The 22,046-nt window shown below is 34.7% G+C and overlaps 1 protein-coding gene across 2 annotated transcripts in view; it reads right to left on the reverse strand.

The window, feature by feature from the left end:
- LOC131034474 ((S)-coclaurine N-methyltransferase) overlaps nucleotides 1-22,046 on the reverse strand; it is a 134,029-nt gene that overhangs the window by 60,303 nt on the left and 51,680 nt on the right. For both annotated transcript variants that reach the window (XM_057965979.2, XM_057965978.2), the window contains exon 3: nucleotides 11,012-11,236. In XM_057965979.2, coding sequence (XP_057821962.1) covers nucleotides 11,012-11,236 — 225 coding nt within the window. The remainder of the gene's footprint in view (nucleotides 1-11,011; nucleotides 11,237-22,046) is intronic.

The following is a 22,046-nucleotide window of genomic DNA, read 5'->3' on the forward strand; positions in this document are numbered from 1 at the left end:
GGACCTATTCTGGGTCCACCACGCTAAAGCAATGTCTTCAAGCAGTTGAAACACGATCAAAGAACATCTTCAGCATCCTGAAATCCATGAAGAAGCTGCACCAACACCAATTATGCATCCTCTCACAATTCCTCAATGAAAGCTCTGCCGGTAAAGCCTTAAACCAGTGTCGGCAAGGGTTCACCAGAATGTATGATAGCATCCGATTACCAAGCCAATACCAACTGACCAAAACATGCTCATAGAGCATTTTACTGATCCAATCATGCCGAAGTGTCCAACAGATAGTCTCTTCTGCCGGTAACACTAGATCTTCTACCGGTAACCAAAACTTGTCTGTCGATAACCAACCATAACAGCTAGTGTTGACATTAATGTCAAAACATCAATGCAACACATAATCAATTCATCCATAATGCCAACAATCTCCCCCTTTGGCATTGATGGCAACACTAGATGTGAAAAACATCTAAGTACCAAGAAATGCCAAACAAGTCTCCCCCTGTGGAAGACAACCAGCAATCAATAGCTCTCCCCCTGTGAATGATATCTCTGTAAGGTTCTGAATGATTTTTCACATTACTATCACTCCCCCTTTGACATCAATGCCAGAAATCTGACAAAAATATCAAAGCAATGATATAAATCTCTGAATCTCAAAGCTAACTACTCCCGCTGAGTAGTAGCACCACTCATAAGTGCCGGAATGAATAATGTCTCTGATAATACATGTCGGACTGATGACAAACTTCATCAATCAAGTCTCTGTCGAAGGGGCAAAAACCCCTAACCTGTCTCTCAAATACTCAAATGATTCTTTAGACAGCGGTTTAGTGAATATGTCTACAATCTGTTCTTTAGTGTTCACATAAACCAATTTGACTTCCTTTGCTTCAACCTTGTCCTTCAAAAAGTTATACTTTATTGAAATATGCTTAGTCTTAGAGTGAAATACCGGATTCTTGGACATGTCAATAGCTGCAGAGTTATCACAGTAGATAACTACCGGTAAACTACAATTTACCCTGATATCCTTCAACATTTGCTTCATCCACAAGACTTGAGTGCAATTAGTTGCTGCTGCAACATGCTCAACTTCTGCAGTAGATAAAGAAATGCATGACTATTTTTTGTTGATCCATGAAACCAGTTTCTTTCCAAGAAAGAAAGCTCCACCAAAAGTGCTTTTCCTGTCATCAGTATCACCTGCCCAATCTGAGTCAGTATAGGCACATAAAGTGAAATCATCATTTATGGAATACTATAAACCATATTCTGTCGTTCCTTGCAAATACCGGAATATCCTCTTTACTGCACATTCATGATTTTCTTTAGGATTACTTTGACATCTTGAAACAATACTTACTGCATTCATAATATCAAGTCTAATCTGAGTTAGATATAGCAGACCACCAATCATAGACTTATACCTTGTCAGATTTACCGGTGTAGAAGTATCCTTGATAGATGATTTCTCACTTGTAGCCATAGGAGTACTTACCGGTTTGGAATTCTCCATACCAAACTTTTTCAACAATTCCCTCAGATACTTAGTTTGACAGATAAAAATCCCTTTGTCAGTTTGAGTAATCTGCAAACATAAAAAAAATTCCATCTAACCAATCATGGACATTTCAAATTCATTCTTCATGTCGTTAGCAAATTCCATGCACAGTTTATCTTCTCCTCCAAAAATGATATCATCAACAAAAACTTCAATAATCAGAATATCATTATCAGTGATCTTATAATATAGATTACTATCAGCACTGCCTTTAGTAAAACTAAGTTTCAAAAGATATTTATCCAACCTTGCATACCAAGCTCTAGGAGCCTGTTTCAATCCATATTTTCTTTAATCTGCAAACCATATCTTTGTCATTTGTCAGTGAAAATCCATCAGGTTGCTCAATGTAAACTTCTTCCTCAAGCTCACCATTCAAAAATGCACATTTGACATCCATTTGATAAACTTTATAGTTCTTATAAGCTGCATAGGCAAGAAATAGTCTAATAGCTTCAATTCTAGCTATAGGTGCAAATGTCGCACCATAATCAATTCCTTCCATTTGAGAATATCCTTTACAAACCAATCTAGCCTTGTTCCTTATAACTTGACCATCCTCATTCAGTTTATTCCTAAAAACCCATTTAGTTCCAATAACATTCTTATTTTTAGGCCGAGAAACTAAAGACCAAGTTTCATTCTTCTCTATTTGATCGAATTCATCTTCCATAGCCTTTATCCAATGTTTATCCTCACAAGCTTCAATAATAGTTGCCAGTTCAACTTGAGAAATAAGACATACCTCTTCATTTGCTAGTTTCCTTCTTGTCATAACTCCCTTGTTTCTATCTCCAATAATTTGATCTTCAGAATGATTTAATCTTACATACCTTGGTGTCTTTTGAACTTCAGGTTCACTATTCTGATCATCAGTCACAGTTGAATTTTCTAATTCTGTCGGTGTAACTGTCTCAGCTTCCTGTACCAGTTGAGGCATTGCCGGTTCAGTTATGATCATTTCCATTGTCGGTTTCCTGTCATATGATATAGAATGATTTATGTACTGTTCATCCACTTTCACATTAGCGCTCTCCACAATTTTTTGCAATCTTTTGTTATAACATCTATATGCTTTGCTCTGAATTGAATAACCAAGAAATATCCCTTCATCACATCTAGGATCAAACTTTCCAATTGAATCATCTCTTTTGATATAGCATTTACTTCCAAAAATTCTGAAATACTTAACAGTAGGTGTATGTCCAAACCATAGTTCATAAGGGGTCTTACTGGTTTCACCTTTGATGTGAACTCTGTTGAATGTGTAGACTGTTGTACTCACTGCTTCTCTCCAGTAGATATGAGGCAATTTGGCTTCCATCATCATAGATCTAGCTGCATCCAAAATGGTTCTGTTCTTTCTTTCAACTACTCCATTTTGCTAAGGGGTCCTAGGTGCAAATAGTTGTCTTATGATTCCATTTGTCTCACAATAACTGTTAAATTCATGAGAAGTGAATTCACCGCCATGATCTGATCTTAGACATTTGATTTTCAATCCAATTTCTGTTTCCACCTTCACTTTAAAAGATCTTGAATTTCTCAAAAGCTTCAGACTTCTCCCTTAGAAAAGTCACCCACATCATTCTAGAATAGTCATCAATAATCAGCATGAAATACCTATCACCTTGAAAGCTTCTAGTCCTTGGTGGACCACATAAGTCAGTGTGAATCAAATCAAGTACATCATTAGATTTATCATGTATGCTCTTAAAAGAATCTTTGACTTGCTTACCCAATTGACATTCCTTACATACCGGATTATGAGGCTTCATAATCTTAGGTATATCTCTAACTACCTTAGTTGAACTGATTTTAACAATACAATCAAAATTAACATGACACAACCTCTTATGCCATAGCCAACTCTCATCAATATGAGCAATCAAACATGTCTTATTACCAATGTTCAAGTGAAAGATATTACTTCCAATCTGACTACCAATTGCAATCTCCAAACCAGTCTTGTTAATGATTTTGCATTTTCTATCTTTAAACTGAAGTTGAAAACCCTTATCAACTAATTGACCAACACTCAAAAGATTATACCTTAAACCTTATACATAATAGACATTATCAGTGTTATGCTTGTCATCCAAAGAAATAATACCTCTACCTTTGATCATACATGCCTTGTCATCTCCAAATCTGACTTGACCGCCATTGTATTCTTGCAGGGACAGAAATTTCCCTTTATCTCCAGTCATATGATGTGAGCATCCACTATCAATTACCCATTCATCCTTATCTTAAACTTTTGCTACCAGAGCTTTTTCTTCATTCTTGATAGCCGGTTCTGGTTCATCTTCCTTCAAAGCATAGAACACCCATTCCTTTCCATTTCCAAATCCACTAGCAAAGTCTTTTGTCGGTTCATCTCCAGAGTCATCAGTTACTCCTTCCTCATCTACTATGTAGCATTGTTTACTTTTCTTGAATCTATATATGTTTGGGTTAGGCTTAAAACATTTCTTAACTCATTCCTCAAACCTTGCATTCCTTTCAGGACATCTAGATGCAAAATGACCAATCTTATTACATGCAAAACATTTAAAAGGTGTTTTTCCTTCATACTTACTTCCAGTTGGTCCTTTACGTACTCTTCTAACAAATAAAACTCTTAAAGACTAATGTTTCTAAGACTATTAAAACTCTTGCTACTACTTTACATGCTAGGAGAGATATAAATGAATGGTTGATTGATAGTGGATGTTCAAATCGTATGACCAGTGATAAGAGTAAGTTTGTAAAACTTGAGAAATATGATGGAGGTTCTGTTACGTTCAAAGATGATCAGACAACACAAATTATGGGAATTGTCTCTATTACCTTTGATGGAAAACATAATACTGACAATGTTTACTATGTGAAAGGTTAGCATCATAATCTCCTAACTGTTGGACAAATGTTCAAAATGGCTACAATGTTGTTTTTCAGGATAGTGGTTGTGAGATCTGGAAGAGACCCGGAACTATTATTGTAGTAGGGAAAAGAACTGGTGGAAACATGTATCTGCTAGAAGGAGCTACAAGACACTATTTGTTATCTCAATTCAATGATAGTTGGCTCTGGCACAGGAGGATGTGTCACATCAACTTTGACAATTTGGTAAAGATTAGTTCAACAAGTGCAGTAAAAGATTTGCCAAGGCTGACCAAACCGGATAACAATATTTGCAAAGAATGTCAAGGAAAAGAAGACAAAAGGAACAATCTTCTACCAGACTATTGGACTTGGTGCACACAAACTTATGTGGTCCTACTAGAACGAGAAGTATACAAGGTGAGAGGTATTTCATGCTCTTAATTGATGATCATTCTAGAATGACATGGATTGCATTTTTAAAGGAGAAATAAGAAACATTAGAAAAATTCAAAATATTCAAGGCAAGAGTTGAGAATGAAGTTGATAGAAGAATTAAGTGTTTGAGATCTGCCAGAGGAGGAGAATTTATTTCTGATGAGTAACAATTTCTGTGAGAAACATGGAATTAGAAGACAATTATCCACCCCAAGGACACCACAACACAATGGTGTAGTGGAAAGAATGAATAGAATTGTACAAGAGGTAGCCAGAACGATGATTAAAGGAGCAGGATTACCAGAGGTTTACTGGAGAGAAGCTATACACACGGTAGTATACACCCTTAATAGAATTCTATTTCAGAAAAGATATGGGAAGACATCATATGAACTATGGCATGGAAGGATATCGACAGTGAAGTATTTCAAGGTATTTGAAAGTAGATGTTATATCCGGAGAGATGAGGATAATCTTGGAAAATTTGACAACAGAGCGGATAAAGGCATATTCCTAGGATACTCTACAAGGAGCAAGGCATACCGGTGTTACAACAAAAGACTAAACAAAATTGTTGAGAGTGCAAATGTGAAGGTTGATGAAGACATTTCTAAAGACTGAGATTAATTAGCAGGATATGAATCAGATGAGTCCTTTGACAGAAAAAGGGAAGAGGAAAATAAAGAAGAAAAGAAAAATGAAACTCGGGATGCTCTGGCAACTACATCAAAGACCCCAAGGTGTATGTACAAAGGAATCACTCTGAGGATCAAATTATTGGAAACAAGAACAGAGGAATTATTAAAAGAAGTAAGGCGGCTCAACTGAAGTCGGTAGAAGAAGCTCGCAACGATCAAAATTGGATAAAGGCAATGAGAGAAGAACTAGACCAGATTGAGAAAAATCAAACATGGTAACTTGTACACAAACCGAAAGATAAAAATGTAATTGGAACAAAGTGGGTATTCTAAAACAAGTTGGATGAAGATAGAAAGGTTGTAAGAAACAAAGCAAGGTTGGTTTGCAAGGGTTACACTCAGGTTAAAGGCATTGACTTTGAGGAAACATTTTCTCCAGTTGCTCATATGGAAGTTATTAGGATGTTCTTAGCCTTTGCAGCTTTTAAGGACTTCAAAGTTTATCAAATGGATGTAAAATCAGCATTTTTGAATGTTGAACTAAAAGAAGAAGTTTATATTGAACAAACAAAAGGATTTAAATTGAGAGATGATCTGGATATTGTTTGCAGTTTGAAGAAGTTTTTGTATGGATTGAAAAAAGCTCCTAGAGCTTGGTATGGAAGGCTAGACAAGTATTTGATTGGTCAAGAGGGATCTGCTGACAGTTATCTTTATTTTAAAGTTGATTCAAGTAAAATCTTAATTGCTGTAGTGTATGTTGATGACATAATATTTGAAGGAAATGATGGTATGTGCAAAAGATTTGCTAGTGAGATGCAGAAGGAATTTGAGATCTCCATGATTGGTGAGTTAAATTTCTTCATTGGATTGCAAGTGAATCAAAATAGAAAAGGAATTTTCATTTCTCAGTCTAAATATGTCAAAGAATTATTGAATAAGTTTGGGTTGGAGAATTCTAAATCGGTGTGTACACCTATGACAACCGGATGCAAGTTAACAAAAGATGATAAATCTCCTAAGACTGATACAAGTGTAGATCAATGATTGGAGGACTATTATATCTAACTGTAACCAGACCAGATATCATGAATGTTGTTTGTTTAGCAGCTAGATTTCAGCAAGAACCAAAAGAAACACATGTTGTTGAAATTAAAAAAAAAATTAGATATTTGAAGGGAACAAAAGAGTTTGGGTTATGGTATCCCAGAGATTCAAATTTTACTTTGACAGCTTATACAGATGCAGATTGGGCAAGAAGTGTTGATGACAAAAAAAGTACAAGTGGTGGAACATTTTTCCTTGGCTCCTAGTTAGTTGCTTGGTCAAGTAAGAAGCAGGATTTTGTGTCTCTATCCACTCTTGGAGCTGAATATATCACAGCATCTTTGTGTTGCACACAGGTACTTTGTATGAAACAGACTTTGAAGGATATCCGTGTATCGTTTGATGAACTTATCTCAATTATGTGTAATAATACCAGTGCAATAAACATTTCTAAGAATTCGGTACAGCATTCCACAACAAAAATTATATTTATTCAGTATCACTTCTTGAGAGAAAAGGTGTTGGATAATGAAGTAAGTTTCATAGGGGGAGGTGTGCCCACCATTGTCCTTGGTGTCAAAGGGGGAGAGATGGATAGAAATAGTGATATAGAATGATGATGCAGAGTTGCAAAAAGAGAGTTTTTTAGTTTGTTGTTGATGGATGTTGCCATCAATGAGAAAGGGGGAGATTGTTGCAAATGTGATGTTGATGGTGCTATTATGGTTGTCATTAATGATTGTCATTGATGTCAACATATTGAACTGGTATGGTATTGGTTTTTTGAGTTGGTGATCCAAAATATGTTTACCGAACTGTTTGGTGCTCCGGAAGTTGTGCTCTAGATAGTAATTGATATTGTTGTTTGTGATCCAGATTCTCTGTTTTCTGGATATGGTGTTGATTGCTTGGTTCATGTTTATCTTGGTTCCATTCTTGTTTTGCTAAGTTGAGAAAGTGTTATTTTGGGTCCCATCCCATCCGGAATCGGAGATTGTGCAACGGCATTTGTGTAGCATATGAATCTTGTTTTGGCTACAGTATTTGTGAAGGATGTGTAACGTGTTGATCCGACCGATGAAGTGTGTTGTGGTGTGGTCCACTTCTCATTCCTTTCCACCACGGGAATGTTCAGTGCAGACCTATTTCATAATTATGTTTTGGCCAAATTGGATGGTTGTGAAATCAGGACGGTATAAGTAAAGGATGACCAGAATGAATATGAATGGAAGATATGCGAGATTGAAAAGCTAAATCCGACTAATGATTGATGTGAGAAGTTGTGCGAAGGTATGTAGTGTGTTGTTAGGTACCAGAGGCTGTTCCAGCATTGCTGCTTGAGGTAGTTGTATCACAGTGGTGGATTTTCTTTTCTTTTTTTCTCTTCCAGTAGTGAGCCTTTTGGGCAGTGAGCATTCTGGTAGTGAGCCACCTTTGTAAAAATCACCTTAACCAGTGTCACCCTAATAGATGTTTGAGAACTAACATTCTTCATGGTTTTTCCGTTCTTGGGTTTTCTACGTCATATCTGGTGTTCATTGTGTATGATTTCTTTGTGTATGTGTGCTTTCATGTTTACATTTGTTCACGTCAAATAATTCATATGTTGGTTATTCTGGATCTGTGAAAGAGTTAAAAAGTTTAATTGACAACTAATTCACCCTCCTCTCAATTGTCCGGACATTCAACACATAGTGTGGGCAAGGTGCTACTTGATCATCCCAATCTACAATTGCTTGAGGGCAAGAAATTCCATGAGGGACATATTGCCATGTCCCCTTTTTGGAAATAGATAGATAGAGAAGGCCTCTAGCCTGTTCCCATTTTTATTAAATGCCCTAGTTTTGCCCTAATATCAAATTTCCAAGGAAGTAGGAGATGGAATAGGATTACATACCTACTTAGATCACCCAAATTGAGGTCCTACAAACATCTTAGATAATCATTGAAAACATAATTAAACAAATCTTTGTTAGAAATAGTAAGCAAAACATAGATCTTGTTACTAGGGTTTAGGAACATTAACTTGATTATAAGATAATAAATAACTTAATGATGGATCTCAACCATAGGGAGGCTAAGATGAAGGGTATGTTAGGGTGCTTGAATGTTCCTCTCCCCTAGGCCCAAGAGTGGATATCCAATCCCTCTTGGCCTCATGGGACCATTCGGTCACCACCATGAGGTGGCGCACCTAGTGAGAATTCTCGTAGTCGTTCCCCTCACCATCCTTCCTTTATCTTCCCCCCCTATGATCTGAATTTCTAAATATTGTGGCCAATCATAATGGGGAAATCAGGACAATTACAGTAGGGTGTCCCAAGAATCCCTCCCTCCTAAGCCCAAGGGCAACAACCTTGTGCCTCACGGCCTCATGGGACCATTGGGTCAGCACCATGAGGCGGTGTACTTAGGAGAGGACCTCATCGCTGTTTCCCCTCCTTGTAATCCCTCAATGCCCTTACCATGGCTGATTATATATATATATATATATATGAGAGGACCTCATCGCTGTTTCCCCTCCTTGTAACCCCTCAATGCCACTAACATGGCTGATTATTATTAATCATAAACAACAGCATATTATTAATCAGCAATGAGCAGATATAAATAATATTCCCTATGCTATGTTCAAGGAACTCATACCAAACCCACAATATATGTTTGAACTTCTGTATACTTATTATTAATGTCCAATCTGATCTGATCGATGCCTGCACTTTTTTGTATTAAACTTGGAATCTGAATTTCTAATCCCTCTTCATATTAATTGATTACTCTTTTCATACCTTCATACTTCATTGAGGAGACACATCTCCTTGGAAAGAGATATCCCTTTAAAGGGTCATGTCTCTTCATTTCTATCTTACTATTTAAATCAGATCTGTGTTTCTGATTGTAGATTCAAGTTACTGTTTCAAAAGAAGTTCTCCTCTCACTTTTATACCTCATGTTTGGGTGAGTCACAACTTTTTATTTCATGCTTTTTGACCATTCATTAAACTTGACTACGTTTCAATTATTTTAATTTCATTTTTATATTTTAAATTTTATTCTTTTATATTTTAATTTTGTTATTAAATCCTATTTAAAAATAGGGACATTACATCAAACACTTAAGAATATTTAATATAAAAATGTTGTTTCCTTCAACTCAAATCTGATTTCATACTCATTTCCTTGTATACTTAAGTATGTGATCAAAGTATCTTGTATTTGATTAGTTTATTATATATTTAAAGTTGATTTATGAAAATTGCATAGAAAAATATTTAAATCCTATAAAATATGTATATTTCAAGGTATTTTCAATATGTTTAGTTTGAGTACCAAATCCAAATTTGACTCCAAAATCCACCTGTCGGGTGTGTGTTGACTCCTTGTAACTATGATCTAAACTATGTTTTGTAGTCTAGCCTGAAGTCAATCCCTTCATTATGACCTTAAATGGAATGATAAAAGCTAGTTATGACAATGTTAATACAATACAATTTCCTAAATAGCATTCCTCAACTTTATCCCCAATACCATTTCTCTCCATTTTTTCAACATAAAAAAGTATTATGTATTAAAGCTGGTACAATCATAGGACACCTTGAGAGGAAAATAGGTGATCCTGGAAGTGCCTGTGAAGGGAACAAAAAAATTATTAAGAGGCGTATTCAATCTCTAATTTTTGCCAAATTTTGACATCTTTAATTTTTGTCATTGATAACAACTATCTACCTTTTAGCTGATTTGACGTCAAGAGGGTTCATTCTTTAGATGGATCACAATTGACACTTTTTGGTCACGATTGAAATTGTCATTCCTCTATTGAATGAAATGATTCACATTAATACTTTTGTTTTTTTCACAATGGAAATATAATATCTTATTCTTAAGTCACAACTACTAGAAATATGTGACGTAAGTAGGATATATTTATCCAAAGAATAAGATAATTTAAATGTTAAAAGAATTTTATACACATATAAAAAAGTTGTCAACTTACAAATCATCATAGTTTAGAAATCAGAAGTGAAATCTCATTATGAGACAAAATAATAGATCGATCTACATGGGTTAGATGACAAGTGATAAACTAGGTGATATTGAAGAGGCATTGCGGAGCACAACATTTGACTTAATTTGAGGATTCATGACATTTGTTTTTCAAATTTTCTTAAGAACAGCATAAATTCTTGGTTGGCATATTCCACAATTCAAATATATCATTCTTGAATCCTATCCCAATATCCATAGTTTCAACCCTAACATTATGTTTAAAAAAATTCAATGTCTTACCCATTCAAAGTTATTAATATGATATTAGTACCAAAATTTAAATACTCATTTTTGCATTGAGAGCACATGCATGATGCTTGATGGAGGATCTATTAATATTTTGCAAGTAGAGCAATATTGAATTTATGCATAGTCACATTATATATAAAATAGATGCTAATATTTTACATACCTAGATTTCTCTATTATATATTCCTTTTGTGTGGTAGAATTGCAAATGCCAGTGACATGGCTATTTGGATACTTTTTGGCCATATAGAGAGTAAGAGAGCCCCAGCCACATCCAATGTCCAAAATAGTTTGCCCATCTTTAATCTGTGCCCTCTCACAATATAGTGACAGCATTGACTCCTCAGCCTCATCTAGCGTGTTTGTATCACTTGCAAAATAACATGAACTATAGACAAAGCGACAAACTAATTAGAACAAATCAAAATGTCATATGTAGTAACATAAATATTATCAAGAGGCAAAGCAACAAACTATAATGTCATAATAAATTGTAACATCTTTCATTGCAAGAACCACAAAATCATTTAGGAAAATGTTTACGTTGAACAAATCTCATTATAACTTGAGTTGTGGCCAAATTTTCATAAATTACAACCATCAAAAAGAACTCTTTTGATCTTCATAAGGAACAATGCATTAAAATGCCTCAAATTTATTGCACTGCAACTAGGTTATAGTTTTATCTAAATTATCCATAGAGAAATGGAAAAGGTAACTCACACAATCATATATATTTATGATTTTAATTTTTTTGTATTAAATTAAAAAGAAAGAAAGTTAGCGTCCAACTAGGTAGTGAAATAGCAGCAATTCAATCATCATAGACTTGATTTACATTAAGAGAAAAATATCCTTTTAAGCAATCATCTGAATATTTACAGCCACTAACTAAGAATTCTGACTTTCTTATTATTAACCTAAAACATCTAAATACTCACAACTATAATTTCACATTGTCCAAGTAGGAATAAATTGTGATAGAACAAAATATAGTTGAGCTTTCTTGATGCTGAATTTTTTAAGTTTAAATTGGCATTGAGGCCATTTTTCTCAAACTTAATACAAAAAATCATCAACTCTGTAGAGGCAATTGCTGTAGGAATATCCTAGTGGTTTCTCTTTAACATTTTTCTTTTATGTCTAACCTTTTATTCATTATTGTGGGGTTAGAGAATGTCATTTTATATTTAATCCCCTCAATAACAATGATGTTATCAGTTTTTTCTTATTTGAATTCACCATATTCCTATTGGTTTTCTTTAAGATAAGGTTGCATTCACAATACTGTGCTACTACATGGGAAAATACACTAAGACTTATGATGCCATTTAGTCCAATGATGGGATATTGTTTGACTTTGAGATCTATCACTAGAGCTCCTCATCGGTACTTTGACAGTGATAGTTTCCAATTCCTCTTCTCTCTAATACAACATTAATGAGACAATTTTGAGTCCTTTCATGCTCCAAGCTTTCATCATGAGAATTGCAAGTTCCTTCATGACTTGAGGGGAAGATGAATATTGTTGCACCTGGGATCCCTTTTTCTTTTTTTTGTTAAGTTGGCATCAAATTGTCAAATTTCATTGTTGCCATCCGAGAAACAAAATATAAAAAGCAGAGAACTAGCTGAAAGGAGACTCTATTTTTCTTAATTAACCCACACATGCCATCTATTGCCATAAACTTGAATAGGCACCTAGAAAATGGCATGCCAAATACAAACTCCAGAAAGAAAAATTGCCAGGGATACTCTCAATACTAAAGAGGCCTGTGGCTAAAACATTGTTAAAATTTACAAGTGTATGAGAGGCTAATTTTTTCCTTGACTTTATAATTTCCCCTTTTCAAGCATAACTTGTTTGTAAACAATTAGTCTATTTAACGAGTTTCCCCGTAGGCTAATTGGCGAGCAAGGGAGAACTCCAACTTTCTTGGAGAGAATAGGTTTAGTCAAGTAGAGGTTTTGTTCCTGATAGTGAGTTTAGTTGCTCTTCATAAAGTTCATTATACTTTTAGGATACATTTTTGTCTTTTTTGGAGCTCTCCAAACTTCTTGGAGAAGTTCTCTATTCTTAAACAGTTGCCAAGTTGCTTCAATTCATCATCCTAAGTCCTCAATGGCATATTGGTATGATCAAAGTTTCTTAATTGTCTCATTTCGATGCTTTTTGCAACTGGAGTGATGTCATGTCCCCCTCTTAGGCCTAGTCAATTTGGTGACAATTAGCTTATTTCCTGAGTTCCCGTAGGATAATTGGTAAGGGAAAGGGGAATCCAAAGTTCTTGGACAGTATAGGTCCAGTATTTCTTGGTTGCTATTTTTTGGCAATGATTTCAATTGGTAGTCCATATCCTCATGACACTTTCAGAAGTGTTTCCTAACATTTGAGTTCTCCAAATTTCTTGGAGAGCATCTATTTTTAGTAAGTCACCCGATTGGCTTTGATTAACATCCTACTTCTTTAATTTCATCATGGTGTGGTCAGAGTTGGATTTCAACATCGTTGCAGTGCTTTCCACAACTCAAGTGAAATATTTTAATTATGCACTTAAGCTTCTAATGATGAATTAATAAAGTAACTGCTCAAGTGTTATAATTTTATAGAATATGTTTATGTACCTCAAAAGTGGAGGCCTAGTAGAGATATGGGGTCCTTTTGCACATGAATTGAGATTTTATATTTCCAAAGTTCATTTTGAGGAATAAATGAATATTTTAATTTATAATTGGTTATTTTCCTTCCAAAAGAAATAGGTGTTGGGGCTCATGTTTGCCATATGACTGATGAATGTTAATGTTATGCTGTTGAGTGAACCTAGATTTCTTCCAAATCTTCTAAAGATGAAAATCCTCTCAATATTACAATTTTTGGGAATGAAAACCCCTAGCTAGCTGAGTGGTTCCATATAGTATTATAGAGGCCACCATTGTGCTATCGATAGAAGCTACAATTTTGGGTATTGTAATCATGGAGGATTTAATGTGCTTTGATGGTCTAATTTTTTAGTGTACTTGTGAAGCCATGTGGTTGAAGGATTCATAGGGTGAATTGGAAGGCCTAGCTACTAGGCCATACTATTTCTACTTGTGCAAGTCGTACTATATGTTGGCAATGATGTTAATGCGGCTGTACTACCTACAGATTGGCATATGAGTGTTTGGTTGATTTAAAAAACTACCATTTATTCATATTATCTGCCAATAATTGAGGGGAAGGTTGTAAGTATGAAGCTAGCCATACACTTCTTCGTACAGGTTGTAACTTATCTGCTGGGCATGAAAGTTTGAGAACGAATCACTATTGTTTTGAGGTCTTTTCTTATTGCTTGGTGACACCTTGGGATTGTGTATGCATATTGGTTCTTTTCTTTCTGCAATTTGCTTTCAGTTGTTTGTAATCCAGAACACCATATGCTTTCACCTTGCCCATACTGAGATCTGGGTGATCAGAAAGTGTGAAGGAATATGAATTGGATTTACTTTCAATTGAATATAATTTAAAAAATAAGGGGTATATGTTACAATGGTATTAGAGCTAGATATCTTGCCAGCCTATGCCTCTAATCTTGTTATACAATTGTAGATTTCTCTATGATTGATAGAGAACTTAGATACTACATTAGAGAACTAAAAAAGACAACTCATCAAAAACCATGTAATGTCCCTACTAGTTATAGATCACTTTACTGCAAAACAAACTGTTAGAATGCAACAAAATATATATTTACTAATCAAAATTGCAAGTAAACTTCAATTACTTAATTAAACAAATCTTACTCCTTAAGTAATAAAAAGGATACGGGTGAGGTATTGGGATATGTCCTTAGGTCGGGTGTAATGACCATCTTCCCGTGAAGTGCTATCCCCAAACTCCTCTTGGAATCAATTATGGTTCCAAGCCTTACCAGGGTAGTCGATAGATAATCGATTCCCGTCTTAGATGTAGCATCTTACATCCAAGCCTACCAAGAAAGATCGTCATATGATCAATTCCTGCCTTGGATGATACATCTTACCATCCAAGTCTACCAGAGAGGACTGGCAAGATCCGTCCCGTCTTGGGTGAGGCTTCCTACACCCAAGCCTTTTATATATATGCATATGAACACTCAGTATATACTGCCTACCGGGGATTATCATAATCCCGAATTAGGCTAAGGGATTATTCCCGTTAGTCTCCATAACATAGCCAAATTATTGTCATTCATTAACACCCAGCATAAGGCATTTCATAACACTTCACATTTCCATTATTATCTAAATTATAATTTATGTCTGCCTTTACATACTTCTTTATTCCTATTATTGATTCTACATGAACAAGTAAATTGCAGATATACATATATATATATATATGTGTGTGTGTGTATACAAACATGTACATGTATATATATAAGACAATATTCTAATAACAATATAATTCCATCAGAGAGATTGGTTACATACTACATACGACAGATCCATCCCAAATATATATATGTGTGTGTGGCACACACGTCCACACACATATATATACCTATGGCATAAGTACTAACGTCTTACCTTTTCCATAGTTTGTGCTTGGCGCAGCCTCCGTTCCTCCTTTTCTTTTCGCTTCCCCTCTAATTGGAATAAGAAAAATAAAATATATCTATATATATATATATATATATATATATATATCCCGTAACCTGAATGGTTGCATCTCTTGACTATATGAGACATGTATTTCCCTAATCGTGACTTTTCACAGTTCACACAAATCGCATCTGATAATGATTATTGTATCCCCTTAATCATGATCGATATCATCATTTAGATGGAAATTGATGATCCATAACGATTATTAATTGAGCCTTGACTATATACTTATCATTATCATAGTTGTGCTTAAACACTTCATTATTATAACGATTCAAGTTGAGGATTCATTGTTTGCCTTCAATCTTTAATAACTGCTTGGGTATTATGTTCTAGTTCGATATGATGTTTTGTATTTGCCTTTATCATTAGTATCGTGCCAATTCATTATTATTGATGAATATAATAACTTTCATTTCTATCAATATATGCCTGAACCGAAAAACGATCATATTCGATTTTTGGAAGCATTGTTATCACCAATTCTCCCTAATCATTATTTTGAGTTCTAATCGATCTTCACACTAGGTGTCGGTTTGCCTCCTTGTATGTAATAGCTTAATTGCTATTCAATATAGAGTCCTTGTTCCCTTGGGAGGCTCTTTCTTTGTATACGATCTCTACATAGCTGATTGTATTGTCAAGTAGGAAGATTATGTGTCAATATGATTAATGACATTAATACCGTATTTGACCTCACATAATATCAGAATCTCTTAAGAAATTATCGCAAACTATGGTCAACAGAACTAGCCCCATTAAAACAGTATTTGTGTAGCGTATCTTTTGTATAATGGGTCGTTCATGAGCCTAAGGCATTACACCCCATCTTCCCTCTTTGCTACATAGTTTCCCTTGTGTGTTTTTGTTGCAAAGGCAGGCAAACAAATCTGACACGTGTCAGATTTGGTCTGCCACTGTGTTTCTTTAATAATTATTTAATAGTAATCAATATTAATTGCAAATTAATATTTTATTTAATAATTTATCATTATAGATATAAATGATTATTCATTATTGATAATAATAAATGGAGGTTTAATCAGTATTAAATAAGTGTATTGATATTAATTTAATTTTTATGTTTATTCTTTTGTATTTCAATTTTATTATCATTATTTATTATTATATTTCAAAGTGGGGACATCACAGTCTCCCCTCCTTGGAGATGCTTGCCCACAAGCATCTTAAATTTATCATGAGGGTCTTTGACACTAACCCTTAGTGAAGATTTGTAGTGATAACCTGTAGCTACATTATGAACCACATATGCAAAGATAAACATATATATATGTTCCATTGTAAGAATTAAGCAACTACATCATTAATAATATAAGCATGTTAACTTTGGGAGGAAGAGACGTGATGGGTTTGCTGCGAGCCATTTCTCCATCAAGGCTTCATTTCTTTAAGCACTTACTATCTTGCGGGATTGGGGGAAGGATGTCAAATCTATTGCACCTCAAGCCCAACACAAGACTTGTGAAGCTGGGGGGAGAATATCAAAACGCAATTGCATCTCAAGCCCATGACACAAAACTTGTGAAGTTGGGGGGAGAATGTCAATACTTTGTTGCATCTCAAGCCCACAACACAACATTTGGGTTTCATACTATCACTCTTTATGCATTTCATCTTACCATTTTGTGAAACTGGGGGGGGCGAATGTAGCCAGGTTGCTTGACTCTATATGAGCCCCTCGGAACCTCTTAGCTCACTCTCAAGCCCACTCCACAACATGGGTTTTATACAATCAATCTTTATGCATTCCTTCTTATAGGATCGGGGGGAAGACGTAAGGGGGTGACTTGACTCTTCAATTGTAAGTACTTTCTTTTAGGTTACTTACGAGCCCCTCGCAACGCATCACTTACTCTTCAAGCCCTTTCCCATAAGAGGATCACAGAAAATATTTAGCATGCATGTGAAAACATTAAGTATACATATAAATGCACAAAGTATACACTTGTACAAACACAAAGCATACACTTGGAAACATGAAGCATACACATAGATATCTACATACACAGAGCATACATGTGAATACACATATTGTTAGATTCTTTTTCCTTGCCTAGAATGATCCATTGATTCATCTCTAGATTCTTTACCCTACAGGATGGCAAGATCATGCTCTAATACCACTGTGATGTCCCCACTAATTATAGATCACTTTCCTGCAAAACCGACTATTAGAATGCAACAAAATATATATTTACTAATCTAAATTGCAATTAAACTTCAATTACTTAATTAAACAAATCTTACTCCTTAAGTAATAAAAAGGCTACGGGTAAAATATTGGGATATGTCCTTAGGTCGGGTGTAATGACCATCTTCCCGTGAAGTGCTATCCCCAAACTCCTCTTGGAATCAATTATGGTTCCAAGCCTTACCAGGGTAGTCGATAGATAATTCAATTCCTCTTGTATGAGTCTTGATAGTTACCATTGAGCTATATGTGTTATTTGAGATTTTTATTTAGCTATCTAGTATTTAGTATACTTATTTCCGTGGGGTAACTATTAAAGTTTAAATAAACTATTATAGTTAGTGTTAATAAATAATACCAACCATAGAGGTTGGAACGGTTGCTTCCCATAAAACAACCTCTCCAACTATACAAGTTGGTATTATTTATTGAAGTTTTTATTTTGGAGGAAGGGGTTGGTATTTCCGGGAAGATAAATCAAAAGAATTTGAAGGTTTGGGAGCAGGAAGAGAGATTTGCACAGGAAAGGGTTGGATTTTTGCTTGTTCTTTCTCAAAAGATTTTTTCCGCATGACCCAAGGTAGGCCTCATTCCAGGAAGAATCCATGTGGCTTGCTTGTGTTGTGATTTTTATGTTGTATGTTATTCTTGCATAATTTAAATGAATATTAAATGAAAATTTGAAGTTAAAAATTTGTATATTATTCTAGAAATACTTTCTTCTGCTTCTTTCCTTGTTTGTGTAAGGGATATGGTTTGGTTGGGAAATTCAATTTGGAGAAAATGAGTGTCATGTTGGGGAGTAATGACTCTTGTATTTATTTATTTTATTTTTTTTATATAAAAATTATTTATGATCTGTAGTGATTCAAATATAAAAAATACATCTATAATTAAATGTCATATCTCAACCAACAACTATTCTTCAAGTCTCAAGTATCAACCCAACAAACAAGATTTTCATTCTTATGATTGTCCCAGTTTTGATAGTTCTGATTCTATTATTCATAACTTTCATTACAAATAATATTTTTCAAATCGCTTCAGTGAAAACGTAGAAATCTAGGTGTACTAAAACATATCCAAAAAGTAGGGAAATCCAACGGTTCGTTTGAAAGTTAAGTTCCCCGTACCAAGACTAATTTTATGTCAATAAAAACTCAAAAAAAAATTCATTGTTTGTGTCAATAGGGCATCAAATATCTTCCTCAAACTAAAACCAAATGATTCTAAAATAAATGGATATGAAAGATAACTCCAAATATTATAATAATCCAAAATATTTCATCTTTTAATGGTTTAAAATGAATTTATGAACAAACTCTTTTACACAACTCTATCAAAGAGGGACTCTTTTACACAACTCTATCAAAGAGGGTTTTAAATAGTTTTAAGACAATTTATTTAAACTTTTATTATAATCTTTGGTTGAGGCTAAAAACTATTTCAAATTAAATATAAATCATTATACTATTTTCTCAAATATATTTCAGTCTTCCCTCAAACCATTTATCAGGATAAATATCTATTAAACAACAAAGAAACATGGTTCAATTTTATGGATTTTTGAGTTGTTCTTTGGGTTGCTTTTCCTTCCTAGGGGTTTGGGTGCTTTCTATAGTAGGTACCTCTATTTTAAAGACCTCTAATTCATGTATGTGAGGTGTTCATGATAAAAAAAAATAAGTGTTTTATATATGTTATGCATTGGCCGCCTCTTTCTCATGCTTGATTGTGACTTAGAGATAAGGGTCAATCTCATCCTTATGGTTTGGAGGACATGGGAGAGTACTTGAACTTATATGCTGATTGTGTGAGATGAATTATTTTTTTTTATTTGATGAATGTTTGAGTAGGGTAACCAGATACCCTAGGTGAATGGCTCACTATAGGTTGTCAGGACCCAAAGTGGTTGCTAGGAGATCCTATGAGTGGGTTTAATTCAAGTGATAACCTTTTTAAAATGAACTTGGGTTGGGTTGGGCTATAACACACTAATACAAGATAAATGATTATTTTAGTCCATATAGGCCTATTGGAGTACCGCGACCATTGTTACAAGCTGGGTGGATCCTTTTGAGAGGGGACCGCGGTACATGGTAGGCAGGGTGGATCCCGACATTAAGGCTATATGATGACACCCACCTAGTAGGTGTTCTGGTTCTCTCTCTCTTGTGATGTTATTTGATGTTGTTATGTGATATGTGGTTCTTGTTTATTGTTTTGGGGAATCATGTCTCATGGCCTTAGTATTGCCCTAGTACTTGCGTGGACCTTGGTTTTATCTCCTAGCACGGGGGAGTGGACCCTTGTGGTTCCACGTGGTTGGGTGGTAAATATTTTTCGAGGTGTATTCGTGATCTCTTTTGATGATGCTTCTTGATCCTTGGTTGAAGATGTTGAAGACCTTGCTTTTGAACTAGTATATTCAAATATTGTAAAGATTATTTGTAAGCCATGAATGGCCTTATAATAAACATGCAATTTTATGAAAAGCATTGTAAAAGGGAGGGTAGTTTATAGGAACTATGATAAGGGATGATTACTTTGTATTTGAAACAATGTTTTTAAAAGTTATGTTACCCTTCCTATCCTATCTCTTTATGATCTTATTGTGTTGTTATGAAAATTGAGTAGAAGGCATTAATAGAGACTACAATTGCATTATTATATATGTTGTTATCAAATGAAAAGTGTTAATTGCATGGATGTTGTAAATAATAATCAAGGGGAAAATGATGCAAAGGATAGTTATTCATTCTACAGTGGGAATGGGATTATGGGAAATAGGATTGTTATGTACTTTTACTTTGGTCTCAAATGAAATGATAAAAGCTTTGTAGCGTATCAAATAGATAGTAAAGTTAATGCGTTGTGAAATATTATATCATGCTCAAAATTAAGAAGATCATTGTATGTTTATTTTATGCACATTATGTTATGTGTTAAGCTGTTATATCTTTCAATTATGTTGATAAACATTAATGGGAACCTGTAAGGGCATTAAGTATGTTTACTTTCTAGAAGTGGTAGATGTATGTTATATTAAAAAAAAAATTGTAGCATATTTTGGTGTATTCAGTTCATCAATCAGCAACAAAAAAATCAAAACAACAATAAAATTTGGCGGAAAAAGAGGAAGAAAAGTCATCTAAGGAGTCGGAAGAAGAAAAGGAAAGTGAAGGCACTGTTGGCCAGCTTTCTAGTTTTTTGAAAAATGAGTCTTTCAGAGTTTGTGGAGTCCTATGTGGGCAGTGAGTAGTTGCCCTTATTGATACTAGAACTACATATAATTTTATTGATGGAGTGGTTGCTCATAGAGGACTCAAGACTGAATATGTTGATGGTTTCAAAGTTATGGTAGCTAATAGATAGCCATTACATGCACGAGGAGAATAACTCAAGTGAGTCTCTAGTTGGGAAATTATAAGATCAAGGATGGCTTCTATGTTGTGAGCATTGGTGATATAGATGTTGTACTTGGAATTCAATGGTTGATATCTTTGGGAGAGATCACCTTGAACTTCCAGACTATGGAATTGAAGTTCCATTCAAATGGGAAGAAAGTGGTGCTAAGGGGGATGTCAAATGGAGGTCCACAAGTTGTCACCTTCAAACAAACGGAGAGGTTGATTCGCAATGATCAATTTGAGTAGGAAGCAAAGTGTGTTACCATATCTAACATTCCAAAAGAGAAAAAGAGAACTTATCATCCAGATGAGCAAGCTTTTCTAATCAAGCGAAACAAGTTTTTAGTGGCATACCTCCTGAAAGAGGTATTAACTATTAAGCATGTTATAGAATTAGAAGGAACCAAACCAATCATCACCATCCCTTTCGGCATCCCAAGAGACATAAAGATGAGATTGAAAAGGCAATCAAAGAGCTCCTAGAGATGGGACATATCCATCCAAGCAAAAGCCCATTTGCATGTTCTGTTGTGTTGGTGAAGAAGGACGAGACTATAAACATGTGCATAAATTTCAAAACTCTTAATAAGAAGACCATAAATAATCAATACCCTATACCAAGAATAGATGAGATCACCGATGAGCTACATGGAGCTATCTAATTCTCAAAGACAAATAAGAGTTTGTGAGGACATTGAGAAGACTTCATTCAAATGCCATTTTGGGCATTATGATTTTTTGGTTGTCTTTAGGAATAACAAATGCTCTTGCAACATTTCAATCTTGTATGAATCTGTTCAAAATGTTGTCATTGATGTCAAAGGTATATAGATTGAATGTCAAGATTATTATTAATGTCAAACGAATATGGACAAGATTGTTAGAGCATATTGTCATTGATGTCAAGGAAAATTGATAAAAGAAATGGAAACTCTTAGAATGAAGGAAGA

The sequence above is a fragment of the Cryptomeria japonica genome, chromosome 9 (genome assembly GCF_030272615.1).
Source record: "Cryptomeria japonica chromosome 9, Sugi_1.0, whole genome shotgun sequence".
In the NCBI taxonomy this organism is placed as follows: Eukaryota; Viridiplantae; Streptophyta; class Pinopsida; order Cupressales; family Cupressaceae; genus Cryptomeria; species Cryptomeria japonica.